Source organism: Andrena cerasifolii, chromosome 1, assembly GCF_050908995.1.
Source record: "Andrena cerasifolii isolate SP2316 chromosome 1, iyAndCera1_principal, whole genome shotgun sequence".
NCBI classification, from domain to species: Eukaryota; Metazoa; Arthropoda; class Insecta; order Hymenoptera; family Andrenidae; genus Andrena; species Andrena cerasifolii.
The window spans coordinates 7,020,799-7,041,672 of NC_135118.1; the positions used below are offsets into that span (position 1 = coordinate 7,020,799).

The following is a 20,874-nucleotide window of genomic DNA, read 5'->3' on the forward strand; positions in this document are numbered from 1 at the left end:
GAAATCCGTATTTCAATTTATGTGACATACAAAAACTTCCATAAGATGTTAGATCTATTCTGTACATCTGTAATGATGCTTCTTTACCTTTGAAAGAAATATAAAAAGAACGTCTCTTTCATGTAACTATAAAATTGTTTTATTCCAGATAAACATCTAAATATGCATCTCTCCAATTTAAGAAATATAAACCATTAATATAGTCTATTCGAAAATTTTGAGCATATAAAAAATTGGTAAAATCATTTTTTTATAGCCTGCAACGTGGGACTGGTAAGTGGGATGAAAGTATAAGTAGTAAAATATTATTATTTAATTACATATTCTTCTCTATCGCTCGGTATAAATTCCTAGAGTGTACCGTAAACTGTAGGTGAAAATATTAAGTATTAAATTCTGTAGGTACTTCTCGTTATATCACAATTCTCGTGACATCACCAAACGCAGCTATACATCTTTCCTCTTGCTAAGAACCTTTAAACACCTTTCATTGATTTATCTTCTCATAAGAAGAAAACGAGTTTACGCATAGTGTACAATGTACGAAGCTCTCTATCAGCTAGAAGCCGCTAAAGAAGAACTTTCGATGAGCCTCGAGGATCAGCAGAGAATAGAGGAATTAATGCATATATGTTTTTCTGAAAAGTTGTCAACTACTGATACATGGTCAACTACTGGTACCTTTACCCATATATCATTAGACATATCAATTGTTACTGAACAATCGAGAATCTTCTTATAACGGTTCCTATAAAGGCAACATTGCAATGACTCCAAATTCCATGACTCGGATAATACAGAGCTTATATAATAATTGTTTCTCATTAAATTTCATGCATATTTATCTAGCTCCTATTTTAACTCCTCCATTCATTCACTGCCCTTCCGTATCAAAATTGTATAGTTAAAATTAATAACAATGGCAGTGAAAAACCATCAAATTAAACGATTGCAACGGGTTGCTAAAATTTTAAGTTAGCATGGACGGAAATTGCTTTCCCATATAGTATTTACGACAAAATTCCTCGTATAAACCTATAAATAAAAGTTCCAACAAAGATGTGTAATGTACAACTGCCTCGAACGATTAACATTTACATTCAGTGACTATTTATACAATAGTTCAGTGTGTTTGCTTCACTTCTAACAATTGAGGATAGTTTTCAACTATGTTCAACAAAATTCCATCGATGTATGTCCTTAATTGTGTATTGACCTCTTGCTGCTCCTTTAAAGCTTGTTTCATCTGTAATTAGTAATTTTAAATAACAATATGACCACCATTCTCGTTTTAATACTAGGGGTGTGCGGGTACCCGAGATTATAGTCTCGGGCGGGTTCGGAAACTTTCGAGCGGGCTCGGGCGGGTACCCGCAACATACGAATGTTCGGCTAGCTCTAAATTTTCGGGCTTAGTTGGAAGTCGGGCAGGTTCGATCCAAGGCGTTATCGTTTCTTACATGCTAATTTAAAATAAAGTATACTATTATACCTAATAATATGTGTGAAAAGTTTTTTAATGTATATGTTTTACATTATTAAGAACTTGATAAGATACATCTACATGTGCATATATGCACTACGAACGTCACTTAACTTGACTTGTGCCTAGCTATGATTGTATGAGTAATCGACGACGAAATACGACGATAACGCCTTGGACCGAACCTGCCCGACTTCTTCCAACCAAGCTCGAAAATTTCGAGCTACCCGAACATTCGTATGTTGCGGGTACCCGCTGGAGCCCGCCCGAAATTTTTCGACCTGACCCGTCTGCTCGGGTACTCGTACTTTCGCGTACCCGCGCACCCCTATTTAATACCATATTAATAATTTAACACGTACTTCCAATATATTATAAGGTTCGCCATAATCTCCAGGAATCTGGCCATCCATCTGCAATGAAGCTCAAATAAATAAGTACCGTAATGCAAAATGATACCTGCGAATTAAAAGTCACGCTTATTACAGAACTAATACAGAACGTACTTGATCTTGATGCATGCCGGCTAATAATTCTACAGCGAGACTAGGACCCTTCTCAGCGGTATTGTTACAAGGGTTTAACATTAAAAGTTCACGGCCTGCCTGCAGGGCCGCCGCAGCTTGCAATTCGTCCCGTGATTCTTCAAGACCTTTCAGAGGAAAAATTCATGTTTTAACAATAGCACACATTACTCCCTTGATTAAGCGCAACCGATTAAAAACATACTTTTATTTCGAGCTTGAAGTTGCGACACCTGGTGCATCAATTCCTCCATTCTTTGCTGATCCTCGAGTCTCATCGAAAGTTCTTCTTTAGCAGCTTCTAGCTGATAGAGAGCTTCGTTAGCTCGACTCGTCGCTTGACGTTCACTTTCGCGCGCGGTTTCCGCATCCCTTCTGGCCTCCTCGAGGTCATTTTCTAATCGACTCCGTTCAGCCTTCACTTTTTCCAGCTGCTCGCGTAGCCTTCCTATTTCATCCCTCAGACTGGTCCCCTCTACCTCCGTTGCTTGCAATTTAATGGCATAATTGTCTAGTTGCAATTGTCGTTCGCGTTCTAAACGACTCGCCCATTCTCTGTGCCTTCGTTGCTCCGTCTGAAATAATTCGCATTGTACATTTAATAACACAGTAAATTGGCAAAATAATCGTAACTTGCATAAAAAAGCATTCGCGACATTTACGTTATTTTAAACAATTTTACGCAAAAAGATTCAAGTATTCTGAAAAGAAGATCACCTGAAGCCTTTCTTCGGATCTTGCTTCGGCATCTTTGGCAGCTTCCTCTAGCATTAATATTCTCGCCTGCAACGTAGCATTTTCCTGCTTCGCCCTAGCGTATCGCTCCTCCCCAACCGATTGAGTGTCTACTAAAGCGTGCATTTGCTCCTGAATCATTTGAACCTGAAAACATATTATTTCATCTTCTATTATTCATAAATTAAAACGATCATTTGAATGCTTTAGAAAGATGGTCGGTGCAAGGACCTAACATGAAAGTACAAAGAAAGTAATGGCGAAGGTGCTGTCACGGTAGCTCTGTTTAAAACCCCGCGCACGTGCGCCTGCACATTCTTCGAGGTTCTGCGTCAGTAACGCTCAATCACGAACACGAAGTTCCATTAAATTACGCTTCTGCAGCGTTAATACAATTCCTACTTTCACGTACGAAAGTCGAATTATAATTACAGTTACTCGCAATTCTAAAAATATAATTCCCAACAGTCTTATTTTGTCTTCGAGGCAACCTTTATAAGTCTATAATTAGCCCGCACCATAAACTCAATGAGCACCACTGCCCCGAACGGTAGTATACCCAACACAGATAAGCGTGTAACATAAATTGATCCCGCTGTAAAACTTAATTCACCGTTTTCTAGTCACATTACTCAAAGGAAAAGTGAATCCACAATCCACGGAAATATTCCCTGTAAACAACGCGTAATATCGTCTTTACAATCGCGGCTCCTGTATACATACATGACCTTTCTTAATATAAAGGTCTGGGAGAAGAAAACTCTTCTTATTTACACCCTCTCGCTATCAAATCCGCACATCGGTATCTCAGTAGCTGATTACAGTGACGACCCTCGAATTCCTATTCCACGATAAATGCAGATATTCCAAAGAAACGAATATTTCCTACGTACCGTGTACTACCAACCTTTTTACTATCTAAGACCTAATTTGATAAAAGCAAGAATTTTTAAATTATTCCATTTGAACCGCATGCATATGTTCGCTCTGTTTGCCTACATTCCGTATCGCCACCGGCCGACTCGCCGCGCTCCGAGTTGCGACGTTATCGTGGCCAAGGAATCGTCGCGGCTATAGATAACGATCCCATAGTCTGGCCGTGTACTGTCTGTATCTTACTTGCTCGGTAAGTCGAGGACCACGGCGACGAGGCAGTCGACTAACCCGAGAAGACGACGGCTGTCCGACGAATTGGAACTGGCCTTCCCACAGGTCGTACTCGAGGCCGGCTCCAGGTCCAGGAGACAGCCCCTCCCCGGAAGTTATTCGACTGTCGGGGCACCGTTCGATCGCGGCCGTGTCTGTCTGTTCGTCGTAAGCGTTCGAATCCATCCTGATTCGTGATCCCTCACGTCACGCCTGTGGCAGGTAGCCCCGTCATTCTCCTCGACTAATCCAATACCAGGGATTATTCCGTTAGAGCGACGTGCAGGCACGCCGGTCCCTCGCCCATCCTCGTGTGCCCACCCTCTCTGTCACTTAACCTAACCTCGAATATTTCGCCCGTGCCCCCCTCGTGTGACCGTGAAACCACTCTAATAAACGGCGCGGACGATCCGGGATACGCGAAGAGGGACAGAGACAGAGCCACAACACTAGAGACACTTCCGTTTCTTCGAGCGTGCACCTCGAATATAATCGTCCGCCCCGATCGCCCACTGTGAGCTGGGAGTAGCCGAGAGGCTATTTGTGCGCTCCATACTGCGTATCGACTAACTTCGGTGAATCCACATATATCGCGCGTGGAGGTTATATCGAACAGAGGCTATCGCGGACAGCGGGTACCCCTACGCATGCTTTAGGAATTCCATTTAAAGCGCGCGTAGAAAGTTTCCCAGTTCTGTATTCCTTTCTGCGGCAGAGGAAGGAATTGTATCTCTTTAAATGTCTATCATGTTTTTTCCTGCTTCTACGTTTAGTTTGAGAAGAGGGGTTATGCAACGTAACGTTTATATTAAGAATTTCACGGTGACGTTATCGTGCCAATTCGTAAGTCCGCGCGCATTTATGTTACCGTTGATATTATGAATCCGCGCTGACTGAGTCATGAATCAATCATTACATTACTGAGAAAATATATTGTATATATTTCTCTTGTCTTATTTTTGCTCTCGTTAATGCGCTACTATTTCTTTTTAGAATTTTTGTAGTGATACACTAGATTTACTTTCTTAAGGGGGTATCCCCGTTTGAACCCTCGGAAAATGTATACATTTTGTGGATTTTTTTACAAGTCAACGGTTTGATGCAGATTTCCCGTTTTTTAACTATGTTTACATAGTATTATGAACTACTTATAAAAAAAGTTTCAGTTAAAAAACTATTGTTTTTCGGAAGTTACGGATACATGTCCGAAAGTCTCTCGATTTTAGACGGCTAAACGGTGGCCCTAAAAACTCGCGCTACGTTCAACCAATTCACTTCAAATTTTGCATGCAGAATCATAATAAGATTCCACATCGTCCAACGAAGGCTTCTTTTATTTCGATTCCCCGTTTATTATTTATAAAGGAAAAAGGTGGATTTTTCTCTTAGAAAAATTTAACTTTACCTTTGATCTCTCACCATTTCTTTATTTTTCAAAATTTTCAAAATCGCCTTCGTTGGACGATGTGGAATCTTATTATGATTCTGCATGCAAAATTTGAAGTAAATTGGTTGAACGTAGCGCGAGTTTTTAGGGCCACCGTTTAGCCGTCTAAAATCGAGAGACTTTCGGACATGTATCCGTAACTTCCGAAAAACAATAGTTTTTTAACTGAAACTTTTTTTATAAGTAGTTCATAATACTATGTAAACATAGTTAAAAAACGGGAAATCTGCATCAAACCGTTGACTTGTAAAAAAATCCACAAAATGTATACATTTTCCGAGGGTTCAAACGGGTATACCCCCTTAACGAGCCACGTACAACACGGTTGACACGATGGCTTTGACTAATCCCCAAGAGTAGTATACGCCCCTGATCGCCTTCCAGCACATGGCTTCTGTCATCAAAGATACTCCGTGCTAAACATTTCTGACCAGTTAAATTAAGATCTCTGTTATACACAATTTCTCTTAAGGCCTTTATGTCCTAAGAATTTTTCGTGGCCATCTTAGTATTGCGTAAAAGTAGCTTGTCGAAAGATCAAGGATAAATATTGAACTGAAATTTTGATTTGGTTAGGCTATGTAAGTTTGATATTATAAATCTAATAAAAACTCATTACTAGTAGATTATATGGAGTACCGTGTGTAAATCAAAACTGATGGAAAGTGTTTCACGTTATTTTCATTTTAAGATTCCGTGTCTGATTCCGCTGTTTCTACTGGAGCACTTGCTACTGGAGCAGTTGCTGGTTTCCAGTTCTTGCAGAAATTGTATCCCAGATAAGCGATCGCACCGAGAACAAGTAAAAAGCTGAGGAAAGGCCAACCCCTCCATCCAAAGAAACCGCTCGGTCCAAAGAAACCTCTGGATTTTATTTTACCACATGTCATGCTTCATTGACTATCAATCAAACGTTAACTTCATAAAGTTAATAATTCTGCTAGCCTCGTTTACGTACACAATAATTTTGCTCTTCGAAATGTGCGCCGCAACTTACTGATTTCTCATAATTTCCACAGTGATCGTATTTTTTATGTTGCATTCGCTGGCATTTGTTTCTTCCTCTGGCGGAAGCAATGTACAGCGTGTCTGGATTTTAATAATCTTTTCGTTCTCCGAGAACACTGCAGAGTAAATTTTCTGTGTATGTACTTTCGTCGATAACGCAAGGGTTGCGTAACAGAGCGCGCGGAAATTACAGGATACACCGATTTTCTTGCAAAAACTAGCGGGGCAAAAGTAGCGAATCACGATTTAACTGTAATACGTGTAATTCTCTACTCGATATTCGAAAGACTCCGGTGCAAAACCTGCATTCAATTGAAAAGCATGCTAACATACAATTTTCACAAATATGAAATATAAAAGATAGTTTATTTTTAGATAATTATTTACTTTTATAGCGAAACTCTACATATTTTGCACCTTACGTTACAAAAGTGTATAGACTAAAAATTTACTCGAACTCTACTACTTAAAAAAAATCCACAACATCTAGGAAATACACAGCAAGTATATTCCATAAATCTTGAGAAGCCATAATTATTTATTTTTATAGCGAAACTCTACACATTTTGCAGCTTACGTTACAAAAGTGTATAGACTAAAAATTTACTCGAACTCTACTATTTTAAAAAAATCCACAACATCTAGGAAATAAACAGCAAGTATATTCCATAAATCTTGAGAAGCCAGCTTGTCGTGCTTACACCTGACGAGCCAAAACAATTCTATATTCTCGATACAATCTTCTCGGGTTAAAGAAAAATTCTGTCCCACTCGTAAGCAACAAATCTTACATATAATATTGTTCCTTAATAAAAGGGTTACCTTTCACGAAATTTCACGCAACATTCGCTCTGTAATTATTCCCCTCGCGTGCTGCGCAATTAGTACGTTGCCCTCTTCAGCGTTCGAATTTATAAACACGAGCCGATGGGTGGAATATTAACATCTCGATTCCCAATTGAATATTCAAATTTTAAGTGTTAAGCTTCGCCCCTCTAGGTAGCAATCGATCGAGTCATCTCGTTCACGGTCGTGCCTGATATATCAGTGGCAACGTCGACTCTACTGTCCGGCGAAATTTCAATTATGCCGTCCTGCTTGGTCGGCGTGGAACGACGATCTTCGCAGCCGTCGCAGGCGACGTAATTCTTGCGTTGCGTCGGAGCTCGGTCAGAAAACAGAACAAATTCGGCCGGATAATTCTGTTTCGCGTCCTGTTTCCTCTTCGCGGTCTACAGGTTCAAAAAGACGGCCTTTTAGGACGTGCCGCTCGGGGAATCGCTCGGAGGGGGCGCGTTTTACGGTTTAAAGGACCCTGTCCCCGCGATTGTAACCCTGGATGTGAGAAACGTGTGTGCTCTTTATTCGTTACTAAGCTTTCGAAGTATTCTAATATTTGCCTCTCGATTTCCAACTTTAACACGGAGTTTTAAGTCTAGGTAAGGCTCGATTCAGATACTTTCAAGTGAGTTAGAGGAATCAGAAAGTTGAGAGAGAGAGGGTTTGGGGATTTAGGAGCATATGGCACTTTGGTATGATTATAACTTCGTCACTGTGACCTCAGACGTTTTTTGTCTCTTTAACGGGACTAGGCAGTCGAAAAATCGATTTTTATTGGATTTTCAGAAAGTAGTATATATTTTTAATAAATTGCCGTTTGGTTTATATTAAAATTCGCAAAATTGTTTAGTTGGCAGCTGAAAAGGTCAAACGGTAACTTGTAAGGTCGCCTTTGCCCAGACACTTTAAACGCGCTTTTACTCGAATCTTTTTTTCTCTTGGTTTTGCCAGATTTGCGAATGAACGGAGGTTCAGATCGACTTGCAAAAATTACAGGATGTGTAAAACATGTGCCATTCCACGTGGAACCTCTGATATTGTCCATAAAAGTTCGAGATTATGATAGAAGAAATTAAAAAGCCACCGGTTTTTAGTAGCGCACAAACAGGAACGAATTTTCCTCGGAAAAGTCGCCGTTTCTCAGCCACCGATCGCATAATTTTGATTTATTTAATGTTTTTTATAGGTTCCACAATTATTTTTCAATCTGCACGGTAGTAATAAACATTGGGTAAAAGGATACATCTGAATTTGCTTTCATTTCTTTTTTACAAATAGATAAAGGACAGAATCTCTTTCTCACGAAAAACGACTGCCTAGTCCTGTTAAAACACTTCCAGCCCTCTCACCGCGGTGCCCGAGTGCTTTTGAATCCCCAGAAATCCAAAAACTGAATTACTCTGGCAAAAAGAAGAGAATAATTCACATCGCGAAAGTCTGAGAAATCTGACACTGACAGAAATCAATTTTATCACCGATTATCACCAGCTACGCGAAATCATCTTTGCACGTTTTTATTCGCAAAAGACATTCTACGTGCCGCCCTCCCGTTTCGACCAAGGGCGGATCCAGAAGGGGGCGATAGGGGCGATCGCCCCCCCTCCCAAGAGTAATAAAAGAAAAATATTAAGACACTGTGTACTATTCTGTATAAATAATTAATGCGAATGTAATTATTTAGGCTATAGTATCAGATAGAGATATTAAAATATAAATTACAAGGAAATTTTAAATCTTGTAAAGGAAGATTAAAAAATGTACTTATGTACTTTTACATATTTCGCCCCCTCCAAGAAAGACTCCTGAATCCGCCACTGGTTTCGACACAGTAAACCCCATATCCCTATCGTTCAGTTACGTGCTTCGCAAAATAAACAAAAATACTAACAAGGGAACATCCCGAACACGGAAATTCAAAAAATTCTGAAACTTTGTGAATATGTAGAGAATTTCCTCCTGATTACAACGCAATGTTTGTTCGCTGCCCAAATTCACTTTAAGGGGGTGTAATTGACCCCTGAAAATGCGGTTATTTCCCGATTTTGTGTTATAACTCGCGAACTGTAAAATAATTTCTCCACCAAATGATAGATCTAATTGCAAGAAGTAACTTTTGACTTGAAACTTTTATTCTATCTCTTACAGTTCGCCAGTTATAAGACAAAATCGGAAAATATCCTAATTTTCAGGAGTTAATTTCACCCTCTTCGAGTGAATTTGGGCAGCAAGCCAAAATTTCGTTGTAATCACGAGGGAATCCCCTATATATTCACAAAGTTTCAGAATTCTTTGAATTTTCGGGTTCGGGATCTTCCCTTGTAAGTAAGTCAGTGGCTCGCAATACTGGAACAATCAGAATTCACCCCACCAGGGACACTTCTTTCACATTCCTCCTTTCATCTCCTCTTACAGAATGCCATACACTCCTCCATCTTGCACCCCTTTATTTTTCAACGGCTCGTATCTAATCGTATCTAATTTTCCAAACGGTAGCTACTCTTTGCGTCTTCGTTCCGTGAGGTAATCACGCGACATCCAGAATCCAGGTTTACCTGCGCTGGTTGCATCACGTTGGAGAGCCTAGCGTGCAGCCTTCGGCGGGTGTCGCGCGATAATGCCCGATAGAAGACAATACTGACAACGCACAGTACCAGCAGGCCTATCAAGATGATGCTGAACAAAGACAGGCCACCCTTCGGCTCCTGCGCCGCGTCGTTGCAGTAGGGCGGTGGGTAATATGCGCCCGGGTAAGGCGCGTAAGGACCGTAGGGATTCAAGGGTGGGTATGGCGGTGGATAGTAGACGTAGGGATGGGCTGGATGAGGGGGATGCGGCTGGTGAAACCTAGCCCCGTCTGTCCGACTCTCGGTAGTGGGCCTTGAACGCGGCGGGGAGCGACAGGGCGAATTCGACGCACACATCTACGATCCTTACGGCTTACGAAGTCCTCCTCTCTTTTACTGGACATTGGATTTTCAAAGTACACTCCCCTCGAACGGAACGATACTTCCATGTAGCGGGGGAACAGTAATTTTGCTTTAGATAGGTCCCGAACATTAGGTTACACGTCGGCTTTCGAGGCGTGAGTTCGAATGTGAGGAATAGCTTGAAGGCGGTTTCGGTATCGACGCCGAATTCGATAAACTTCATGCGCTTCAAGTGATACTGTGGGTATTTAGTATTTAGTAATTTAGTGATGGATTTGAAAGACGGGTATATTAGCTCGGCGGAAGGCGCTACTGGGTAAAATTTACCACAGGGGCGCTAATTGCGAAAACGTAAAGACTGAGTTTTTGTTACAATTTTTTAAATAACTTTAATAAAGATTTTAAGATATTTCATAAATTTTGCTTGATTCTTAAAACACTGTACTTTAACATAAAAATTATAAAGTTAAAAAGAATATATTCTAAAACCGTGGTTTTTTACGTTTCAATTTTGGGTATTTTTGACCTCGGTAGCGACAACCTGTGTTACAATATGGGGTGCGCCTCCCGCCGGGTTAACCCTTAACTGGTATACTGTTTTTGGCAAACGTGACTGGTATACTGGGGTCGTGGCAGACCCCAAATAAAAAAGGACACAGAAATTTGTAAAGTCGACACTAGATCATCCTCTATGAATATTTTGTTCTTAGGTAATGTATAAAATAATAGGAACGTAGAAAGTTAAACTATTAACTATAAAATTAATTTGAAATTCAGTTGACAAACTTAGACAACCATAAAAATTTTGCAGCGAACTTTGAGTGCTTGGGGTCATCTGCGACCCAGGATACCAGTTAAGGGTTAAAGCCGGGAATCCACCGGGAAGCTATGCTATGCGCTGCTATGCTATGCACTGCTATGCTATGTCATGCCATGCTACGTTTAAAAAAAATTAGCTTCAATACATTCTTATGGAACCGTTTCCACCAAAAGCTACGTTAAAACGTAGCATCGCATAGCATAGCTTAGCTTAGCTTCCCGGTGGATTCCCGGCTTAAAGGTATATGATTCAGTAGACAATTCACTCACTCTGTGATTGAGATCGATGACATCGTCCTCGAGGGAAACATCGCTGTACATATCGTCCGCAGGATCACAGTTGGAACCCCTGCCAGAGCTGTTGAAACTGCCACTGCGATACAGTTGACTGTAAAGGCAATGGGGATTGTAATCATTTAACGAGCTCCTGTTTCATGTGGAACCGAGCAACATAATTTTCGCTGATACTCTAAGTAACGTGGATATTTTTAAAATAAATCTTCAAGGATTCTGTTCATGCTTTCACAAGCATTTGGCTACTAGCTTCCACTTACGCGACAGAAAATTTATGTAACTGCAAAGGAATAGCTACTCGGCGTTTCTTTAAGGGGTCAGTCCACTGTGACGGTTTGAAAAATTAAGCTATTTTTAAAGATTTTTTTCTCCGTAGATACAACATATAATGCAATAAATCTTTTTGGTATTCATTAAGCCACTCTTATGTTATACAAAAAAATTGTAAAGAATTTTTTTTAATTTGTTTTAAAACTTTAAACGCGATTATCTCGAAGCAACATTTTTTCGACTGGTGCAGGTGATGGCAAAATAACTATTTCACCGATCAGTCTGCAATTTTTACACGTTATTCAGCACATCAGTGGCTATGGCCGGGACCACGGAAACCTTTTTCGATTAACCATTTCATACTTTTTACAAGGCAAAATGATTGAAAAATTCACCATATTTCGACACTTAAATTTCAAACTTTCGCCATTTTGTTAATTTTTTATCAGTAAAAATAATCCTGGTTCCGGCGATAACCGCACTCATAATGATCGCAACACACTATGAATTTTTTGTTTCAAATGCGTCGTTCTCCCGGAATCACCTGCACCAGCATTACATCGCTTTCTCAAGGCGTTTACATCAGTGCGATAAATATTTAAAAAAAACTGTTAAAAATTTAAAATTGATTTTTTTATACTGTCAATAATTGTATTAACAAGTAGACAAAAAATTATTTACGTTGGACATTCAGCTTACTAAAAAATAAATCCTAAAAAATGACAATTTTTCACGACTTCGCAGTGGACTGACCCCTTAATAACGACATTCCCAATTCTTCCACCCGTTCCATTCGTATCGATCGAAAACACATCGTTGACGCCAGAACGACGAAGTTAAGAGGTAGGTATGTATAAGAAAACGCCACAGTGAATTGTTGTGGGTGAATAAATATGGGCCGCGGGTTAAATGTATGTACTTAAAGTATTCGTAAAAGCATAAAAGGAAATGGGCTGTGGAAGCGCGTGTGCTGCGGACACACGGATGCCCACGCTTTAGAAAGTCTGTCGTTTTGCGTTTCGTAAAAGGATCGGCTTGAAAAATTATCAGTCGAACGAGGACACCCTAACATCCCTTTCTACGAACTACAAATTCTTCAGCGATGAGTAGCTACATCGGTGCTATTGTTAACCCGTGACGTCAGCCAGTGACTCGGGGAACAAGATTTTTGTTCCCGCAATTCATCGGCCGTTCCGTTCAATGGGATAACTTGTCTTCGTGGACGGGTGGTGGTTTTGAAAATTCTTGTTCGCACGCGAGCGACAGTTCTGCGTGCTTTCGCCGTTAGACGAGAGTATAATAAAATCAGTTACACGGCATCACGGTGAGTTGAATCGAAAAAAAAAAACCGCGTTGCATAATGCGTTACGCATTACTCGCGCTGTTATTGTTACAAAAGCAGAGGATTGATGACTCGCTCTTACCTTGCTAGTGCATTGGAACTAAGCCGTTTTCTTCCGGAACTGAAAAAAAAAAGAAGACGTTGATATGACCGTGAAATGAATAATGAAAATTGATTGCGTAAGTGACTTTAATTTTGTGATCAGTTTCTGGGCACTTCGAGCCTTAAGTTAGGCACTTTGGAAGACTGGGATAATGTGCCGGGTTTGCCAAAGGCGTAAATGTTGAAATTGACATCGAGCCAAAATCCAATTTCTATAACTGAACCGAAAGGGCGAAGAAAATAGACGAAGGCCGATACTCGTTGTAAAATCGCGGGCAGATCGAACGCGAGACTATACAGCTGGCCACCGAAGGGGATCAAGTAACGAGACGGTGCCATTTTTGGCGAGAACGCGATATGCGCTTCAGACAATACGGAGGAAATTAATGTACAGTGTGACCTACGTAAGAATTGGCGCAGGGTATCGTGACTCCCCTTTGCATTCCTCAAAAATTATCGTGAAAGAGAATTTAACTACTCTCCATTCTCCTTGTAAAATTTATTTACCGATATGAAAAAGAACGTTCAAATTTTTTGGCGATAGGGATATCTCTCAAATTTAAGGTCGACCGAGTTTAATAGCTTATCAAGATCCAAACTTCTTAATTGAGAACCTTTTAGGTGCAACAGTCGACAGGGGCGGATTTGGGTATAGGCTAATAAGTAGGCTGCAGCCTAGGGCGGCAAAGAGTGACCCAAAACCAGGCCTCTTTTAGCCTCTTTTTGGTCCACGATTTTAGAACTGAATTTTGTGCCAAATGATATCTTATGAGGAGACATCAATTACAAGTTTTCGAGTTGAGGTGAGAATTAGTTTCTGAGATATGGGAGGTCAAAGAAGTGAAAATTCGTTAACGCGTCCACCCATGCGCTTCGATGTACGAACTTCTATGTCAGTCCGATAATTTAAACAATTATTTCCAGGGGTTTTGCTGACTAGATTTTCAAAATTCGCGAAAAAAATAAAAATCAAGAAATATAAATGTCTGTGTAGTGGGTGTTTTTTTTAAATATATCGTCCACCATATTGAATCGGCCATTGTGAATTTTGAAAAACTAAGTTCAAATTCGTTGTTAATTCGTGTAAGAGGCTATTTTTGCGCCACTCTTTTAAGGAGCGATACATTTTGGAGAGCGACAAATTCTGGGGAGTGATCAATTTTAAGGAGCGGTGAATTTTGGGAAGCGACAAATTTTCGGTAGGGGCAATTTTTGGAGAAAGGAAAATTTCGGAGAGGATCAAATTTTGAGCGAACGAAATTGGAGAAAGTTTAAACACGGAGGCTTGAGACAACTTTAAAAACAATTCCCTTTTTTTCATTTAGCGAATTAGCAATGACTTAGAATATGTGAGTTGCCATGTTGAAATAATTATGAAATTGTCTCGACTCTTTTAAATTAAAACATTTGATAATATTTCGTGGAAGGGGCAGCTGTCGCTTGTTAGCCTATGGTGGCCAAATCTTCAAATCCGCCCCTGACAGTCTAGGTTAATACCAAACGTATACCGAAATAATTTTCCCATTCCGAAAATGCTCTTTACATCCTACATCCACAGTCACGCGTCTTTCCTTCCTACGTTATTGTCTCGCCAGGTTAAATCATCCAATATCATCTATGAGCACACGTAAATATATCAAACACTACCTTTAAAAAACCACTAGCCTTTTTTATTTATAGAAACTGGGTATTGCGTCCGGTAAGCGCGAACTAATGCAGGCACAGTTGGCTTAGCGTAATTGTTGGCTTAGCTGAATATTATCTGCTAAGTCCTTATGACGCAATCGTCGATACTAGAACGGAAAGCATTGTGTGCGCTATCTAATATGTTCTTTCTCACACTCGGTTTGTAACGACTTCCTTTACATTGCAGGTACAGATAGATGCGGACAAGCTCCCCATGAAATGCAACGAGTTCCTCGCGGCAGACAGCCGCCGGGGATGCCTTTCTTCGGGAAATTAAACGAGTTTCTTATCTGCTCCGGTCTATTAAAGCAACCAGACACATGCCGCCGTATTTACCGAGCCGCGGGAGCAATTTTTTCGCACGCAAACACCGTCATTGTTCCGCGTCCTTCGAATCGGCGGAAACTCTCGCGCGGCGAATTAAATCCAGCGTCGACGTGCATAAACACACGCGCCGCTACATAAACTTCGCTTTGCATACTCGGGCGACTTTCGTTCCGCGTTGACGCTTCCTTCCGAGCAGAACTGGGCGTTATCGGGGTATCAGGGCTCCCATTGTCCTCGCTGATCGGTTAAGATAGAATTTAGGGAATCGCAGCTATCGCTCGCGACGTCGACACTGCGATTAAACACATCCAAAGTCATTGTCTGTCTGGATTTTAATACTTTTTGTCGACGGTGCCATCCGGTGCCGGCTTAGATCAACCCATTCGGTGTGACGAATCCATGGTAAAATGAGCAGAAAGGGGAAGAATAATAGAGTAAGGTAGAGTCTACTTAAGTCTTGGGAAATTTGCAATGTTCATGGGAAGCGTTGAAATTTACCAGGGTGGTGTCCGCCTAAGGGATGTCCGCAGCCAAGAATGCCTTCCTATGGTTGAGTTGGGACTTCTAGGGTTTCTGTTTGGAAGAAAAACAGGAGATGTAGAGCGAGTAGCTGATGGTATGCATAATCGTACAGAAAGCTTAATTTAGAATCTGGAGAATGGAAAACTGAATGTGTATCTCGGGAACGATTAATTTGCGGGGGCGTTAATTTCATTAGGACCATTCTGTTTATTTTTGAAAGTTTTATTAGCCAGTTAAGTGCATGTAGTAATTGCTTTTGCAGTCTTGTATAGGTATACCAAGCAATGGTGAGATTTGTTTGAATTGAAAAGAAAGAAGAGAATAAAGGAGTCCATGGGAAGTATTTAGCTCTCACCCTTGAGAACTAAAGAGCCCGCCCAAAATTCCAATATATAGTCATCGCTATTGCCTGTGAATACGATATACAAGACCTCAATCACGTTATTTGGCAATGCCCAATATATGATTCCCAAAGAGAACACTTGATTAAAAAACTAAAGAAAAATAAACAGTACCCACCATTCGATATTAAAATGTTTCTCGCTACTCTGGACATTCAGGCGTTGCTAATAATATCCGACTTCTTCCAAAAATGCGAACTTAACATTTAGACATAAGTTATAACAGACCCGTAAAAGTACGACAGCTACTGTCAGACCTTGTAACAAGCGTTCCAATCATGTAAAGCTGTATAAACCCCTTAGCGGTTTAAGTAAGCTTATAATAAAAAAAAAAAAAAAAAAAAAAAAATCATCGCTATTGTCCCAGAACTCGGGCTATAAAACTATTTTCCGTTCGGCCATGCGCATTTGGAGACCTCACTACTCCTCGGTATATCTATAAATACTTTCAAACCAAATACACCAACTGGCATTCTCATTTCTCATCCCGCGATGCAAGCATCTCCTCCAAAGCCTCAGGAATTCCTGTTCCTTTTCTTCCTACCGCTACAGCTCCGCGCGCGTCTCGCGGCTACTCATCGCTTATCGAATAATCGTTCCGAGATACAAACGCGATACCGCAGAGCGGAGAGAAGCAGTTACAAGATGAGCCTAATTAAACACTGATCGCCAAACTTGCGCGGTGGCGCGAAAGTTTTCAAGCGACCGTGTGCATCAGGAAGCAGAAAACGAGCGGCACAGTTTGGAAGAGCATGCGAGAGATTATATTAATAAATCCTGAAAGCGCGGAAGATAATAAGACGCTCGGTTTCATTTTCTCCTCTCGCGTGAAAGTTTTTCTCTACGCATCGGATCAGGCTAGCGAAGCATCAATTTAATCGTGGGAACAGATCCGCGCCAATGATATTCAGGTGTAATGTGAGAAAAGTTTTTTTTTAATCAAAATAAAATAAAGTACGTGTGTACGCAACGAGTCATTGTTTCACTGACATCTGAAATACCTCCTTTACTTTTTTTTTAACTTTACGAAAACAAAATTATTCAAGTAGAAATGTAGCATATAATTACAATCGATTTTCGTAGATTCAACATTTTCCGATCTCTTAGAGTCGTCTTGCTTTTTACAAATACAACGTCACGCCAGTTCTGAATATAATTTTGCACGTAATACGAAGGAGAATTTGATAACTTTCGCTGCACCGCGATGGCGTGACCTTGAACTTGAATGTTCGCTTAAAAAATATATAAAAACTTAAGAATATTTCGATCCTACTATAAACATACAGATTCTGACAACGCCGATCACGAAATATTACTAGATGTACATATATGTAACTTTAAAGTCATTGGAATATTGCGCAACATTGAGTCATTACCTGATTATACTACAAAAGTGCCCTACCACGTTAATACAGTGAAGTTGAAACTTGCAAAAAGAAGATACAAGACGCGTTCATTCCCAGTGGTTTAACCGTGTTAAATATGCTTTATCGAGCGAAAGAATAATTGCACTGTATAGGTTATAAATTCCATCGACCACGCAAATTCCGCGATAATTTCGTACTGCGCGATCGGAGTCTCCATGACGAAGCGCAAGCTCCGGCTCTAAAAGCGCATCACAAGACGCGAACGAGCCTGTCATTAACGTAATTACATCAGCTGTCTCGAGCCCGCGCTAACGACCCACTGCCCCCTCTGCAGCTCCACGCCGGAAACTCGATCCCGGCCGAGCTTGGAAATAATTCGCGCGCGAAATCGCCCACGGCCGCCTCGGACGGTGGCATCGGTGGAGTTACGCGCGAAAAGGCCGGTCGATAAACCGAACCGCGCTATACGGGGACAGAGAGGAGGCAACGAACTCACCTGAGAGAATTGGTGCCGGTGGGCGAAGGCGCGGAACTGCTGCCACCCGGTGAGTCCACTCCGTCATCGGGGTCCCCCTCGACGGAGCCGAACGCCTCGTAGCTCTCCTCCTCGTCGTTACCGCGGACCGCCTTGGCGTTGCAGAGAGACGCGGCGGCGGCATCGACGTGCTCGGGGCTAGCGGAATAGTGCCCGGAGTCTTGAAGGTTCGGGTTCACCAGATTATGAAGATCGACCGACATAGAAAGCGAGGGGGGACCGCTTTCGCTCCATTCGATCGCGGCTGGAGGACCGTTCACGCGATTTCCACCCTCGTCCGTCGCGCGATACGATTGGAGGCCGCTCGGTAAGATGGCGTCACCATCACGGGCTACGTCACTGTCGGACACGACGACACGCGATGTAGCCACGCTGCTGTTAGCGGGTGAGGAGACATTTACGCCGGGCGAGCGGGAGCTTACCATCCTTCGTTATCGGCCAGATTGGGGCACGTCGCCGAGAGACCTGGAGAGCCGAGGGACGCTCCCAGAGAGCTCCTCCGGTCACGCACGGGCCGCGCCGCGCCGGTCCAACCGGTCGTCACTGAAAAACGTCCGCTCTAATGAGTCACAGCTTAAAACCGTTAAAAAGGGCACGGGGGAACGCGACGGGAGGACCGTAACGTCTCTGTTTTTTCTCTCTTTCGGCATTGTTGGCGCGAGCGCCCGGCACGGTGGATCCGACGAATCGATGTTTTATTTACTCGTAGGAACGCCGTGCGTGCTCGTCTACGCGGCGCTCCTACGCGGTCCTCTCTCTCTCTATGCGATTGTAATGAATATGCAACGTCGTACGGTTAGAGTCGGAGAAAAGCGTGAGAACCAAGCACGGGAGTCATGGTACACTGAGTCAGACGTTTAGCAATATGAGAAAACTCGGAGGAGCGGGCTCGCCGTGTTCTATACTTGTCGCGCGAGGTCAAGAAATATTAAACTACTTTTTTCGCCGTGGAAATGGGACTTTGCTTTTAATGCCGATTTTAGACGACGGGGGGCGGGGAGAGTTCTGCTCGTGTCCTGGGTTGGATTCGCCGCGCTCGTAAAACAAATGTATGTCACACGCGAGTGCGACAGAGTGCGCGACGCAGACGGTAAAAGAATGACTGATCGAGGGCAGTAAAACGAGATATACACCATGGAGTTGTGATGTATGCATTGAGTCACCAGTAATCGAGAATTTGCAGAACATGACATTCATCGATCGTTCGAAGTTCTTTATATTGTTGCCTTAAAATAGAACGGAAAGTCGTGAGTTGAACTGAAAACTCTGTTGTCCTTGAATAATATAGAGAGATTAGAAAGAATCGACGAAACTGGAAATACAAATGGACGTCGTTATATTGTGAGAAAAAATTGGGTGACATGGTAGAACGTTGAGAACGATGAACGCGAGTCACTTGTATCTAAGTTTATCCCCGCAGTCCATGACATATTAATCCGATCGATTTTCGTACACTTGTAGAACGCGGTCTCGTCAGGCTGAAGCCGTATTAATTAAAACAGTCGACGGGATAATCTTGAAACGGAACATCAATCGGTAAAAGTGTACACAAGTTATCGCGTTATCATCAAACAGCGATGGTTTGAAAGGTAGCCAGATCTTTCTCGCTGTAAATAGTATCCATTCACTAATGCACTTGCTAATTTTTAAAGGCCCCCTTGCAATATCGCTTTTCCGCAATAACCATATAACGCTGCAGGCAACGAACACCGTAATTGGATTCTGACCATTAAACGGATCTTTTATTCGCGACAAACCTATTCTCTCACTTGCGGCTAAACCAAATGGATTACTGTATATAATTCACGCGGAAACAAACGAATGATTCGTGGTACCGAAACGTGCACTATTTTTATTAAACGATAAAAGTTATATGATAATATCAGAATTATTGATGATCCTACATAACCTCCATACATTCTTCTATTGTTTCGCTACTTCCTTGGTGTCATGTTGGTAATGAAGATTCGGCGGACGCACGTGCTCCGACCAAATTGTCACGCAGTCATTCGCTAATTTCGCTATTACCGTAACTGAAGGATAACTGAGATTTTACAATAGACGTATTTTGGAACTTACTTTTGGCCGCATGTTAGCAAACGGTAGATATATGCGATTGCCAGGATCATCTCTACTTTAATCGAGCTTCCGAGTAGCTCCTTGTTTCTTTCACTTTGCAGTGTGTAAATAAATACAGGGGTATGGTAGTTTTGAATACAAAGACGTTTATTATTGTGATTACGACTAGTTACGAGAGTTACCCGTAGAGGACAGCTAACGTTTCGGTTTCCAGGTACATGTCACTCGGAACGGAATGCGTAGATGCGTTTCGAATCGCCGGCAGATTCCAGCACGCTATTTAGAGCAAGCTCGAAAGTGTAGACGAAGAATATATATTTAAACGCTCAGGAGACGTCTGACGCTTTTAACCTTAATTATGATGACACGAGAGTACGCTAACGTTCGTCGTTATACAGTATTACGAGAGTAACGAGACTTTACGAATCCCCATAATCCGGAAGTACCTGTTCCCAACATACATTGCATGCAGTTCCGGTAATCGGCCCTTTACGATACGTTGCACGTGCATAGAATACTACTAGGGGAACCGAACATAATATAAATATCACATTTCCTTACTTGCTATGCAGTTATTTTAAATACACTTAAATATTACACATTATCCACCTGCCAATCATTCTTCATACTTCGGCATCAACGCTAGCAATGCATACACGCGATAAACAAAATTTAGAGTTTTCAGTTGAAAAGGTGATAGTAATTTCAGTATAATCGTTTTAGCAATCGAGCGACGCAACTTTTTCGTGACATTTACGGGACGAGAGATTCGGAAGGGAAGAGCAAGACGTTCCTTGCATTGCTGGCCGAACGTTGACTCACCTTGAACCCAATGGATAGGTAATCCTGAAGGAATGCACCGAAATTCCGTCCGCCGACGCGTGGGGCTAAGTACTCTCCACTTCGGATGATTGGTCACGATCGAGTGAACGGGCTAATCACGGACGCTCGAATTGCGGTACGTACAGAGCGTGAAGGGAGGACAGAAAATGAACCCGAGGCAGATGCACCTTTCTAGCT

The 20,874-nt window shown here is 41.8% G+C and overlaps 2 protein-coding genes across 5 annotated transcripts; both read right to left on the reverse strand.

The window, feature by feature from the left end:
* Positions 1 to 291: 291 nt before the first annotated feature.
* Positions 292 to 20,819, reverse strand: Nuf (rab11 family-interacting protein nuf). Of its 3 annotated transcripts, none has more exons than XM_076827079.1 (10): positions 20,677 to 20,819; positions 17,737 to 18,318; positions 15,449 to 15,523; positions 12,918 to 12,956; positions 11,200 to 11,317; positions 2,725 to 2,889; positions 2,213 to 2,582; positions 1,990 to 2,135; positions 1,846 to 1,896; positions 292 to 1,246 (listed from the first exon to the last, which is right to left on the reverse strand). In XM_076827079.1, the coding sequence occupies exons 2-10, from the start codon at positions 18,198 to 18,200 to the stop codon at positions 1,124 to 1,126; spliced, it is 1,551 nt and encodes a 516-aa protein (XP_076683194.1). In that variant the 5' UTR covers positions 18,201 to 18,318; positions 20,677 to 20,819; the 3' UTR covers positions 292 to 1,123. The 3 variants fall into 3 exon arrangements, with proteins under 3 accessions (XP_076683194.1, XP_076683203.1, XP_076683213.1); XM_076827098.1 differs by having other exon boundaries at positions 1,083 to 1,285; positions 1,810 to 1,896; XM_076827088.1 differs by lacking the exon at positions 15,449 to 15,523.
* On the reverse strand, positions 6,879 to 10,244 carry LOC143376789 (uncharacterized). Of its 2 annotated transcripts, none has more exons than XM_076827463.1 (2): positions 9,736 to 10,244; positions 6,879 to 7,575 (listed from the first exon to the last, which is right to left on the reverse strand). In XM_076827463.1, exons 1-2 carry the CDS (start codon positions 10,102 to 10,104, stop codon positions 7,339 to 7,341), a joined length of 606 nt encoding a protein of 201 aa, XP_076683578.1. In that variant the 5' UTR covers positions 10,105 to 10,244; the 3' UTR covers positions 6,879 to 7,338. The 2 variants fall into 2 exon arrangements, with proteins under 2 accessions (XP_076683578.1, XP_076683585.1); XM_076827470.1 differs by having other exon boundaries at positions 7,539 to 7,678.
* Positions 20,820 to 20,874: the final 55 nt, after the last annotated feature.

Excerpts from the sequence above, each read along its gene's own strand:
- LOC143376789 (XM_076827463.1), bottom strand. The coding sequence starts at position 10,104 with ATGTGTGCGTCGAATTCGCCCTGTCGCTCCCCGCCGCGTTCAAGGCCC. Across the intron at positions 7,576-9,735 it reads ACGTGATGCAACCAGCGCAG|ACCGCGAAGAGGAAACAGGA; the intron begins GTAAACCTGGAT and ends TTGAACCTGTAG.
- Nuf (XM_076827079.1), bottom strand. The coding sequence starts at position 18,200 with ATGGTAAGCTCCCGCTCGCCCGGCGTAAATGTCTCCTCACCCGCTAAC. Across the intron at positions 2,583-2,724 it reads GATCCGAAGAAAGGCTTCAG|ACGGAGCAACGAAGGCACAG; the intron begins GTGATCTTCTTT and ends GAATTATTTCAG. Across the intron at positions 1,247-1,845 it reads AACCTTATAATATATTGGAA|ATGAAACAAGCTTTAAAGGA; the intron begins GTACGTGTTAAA and ends TACTAATTACAG.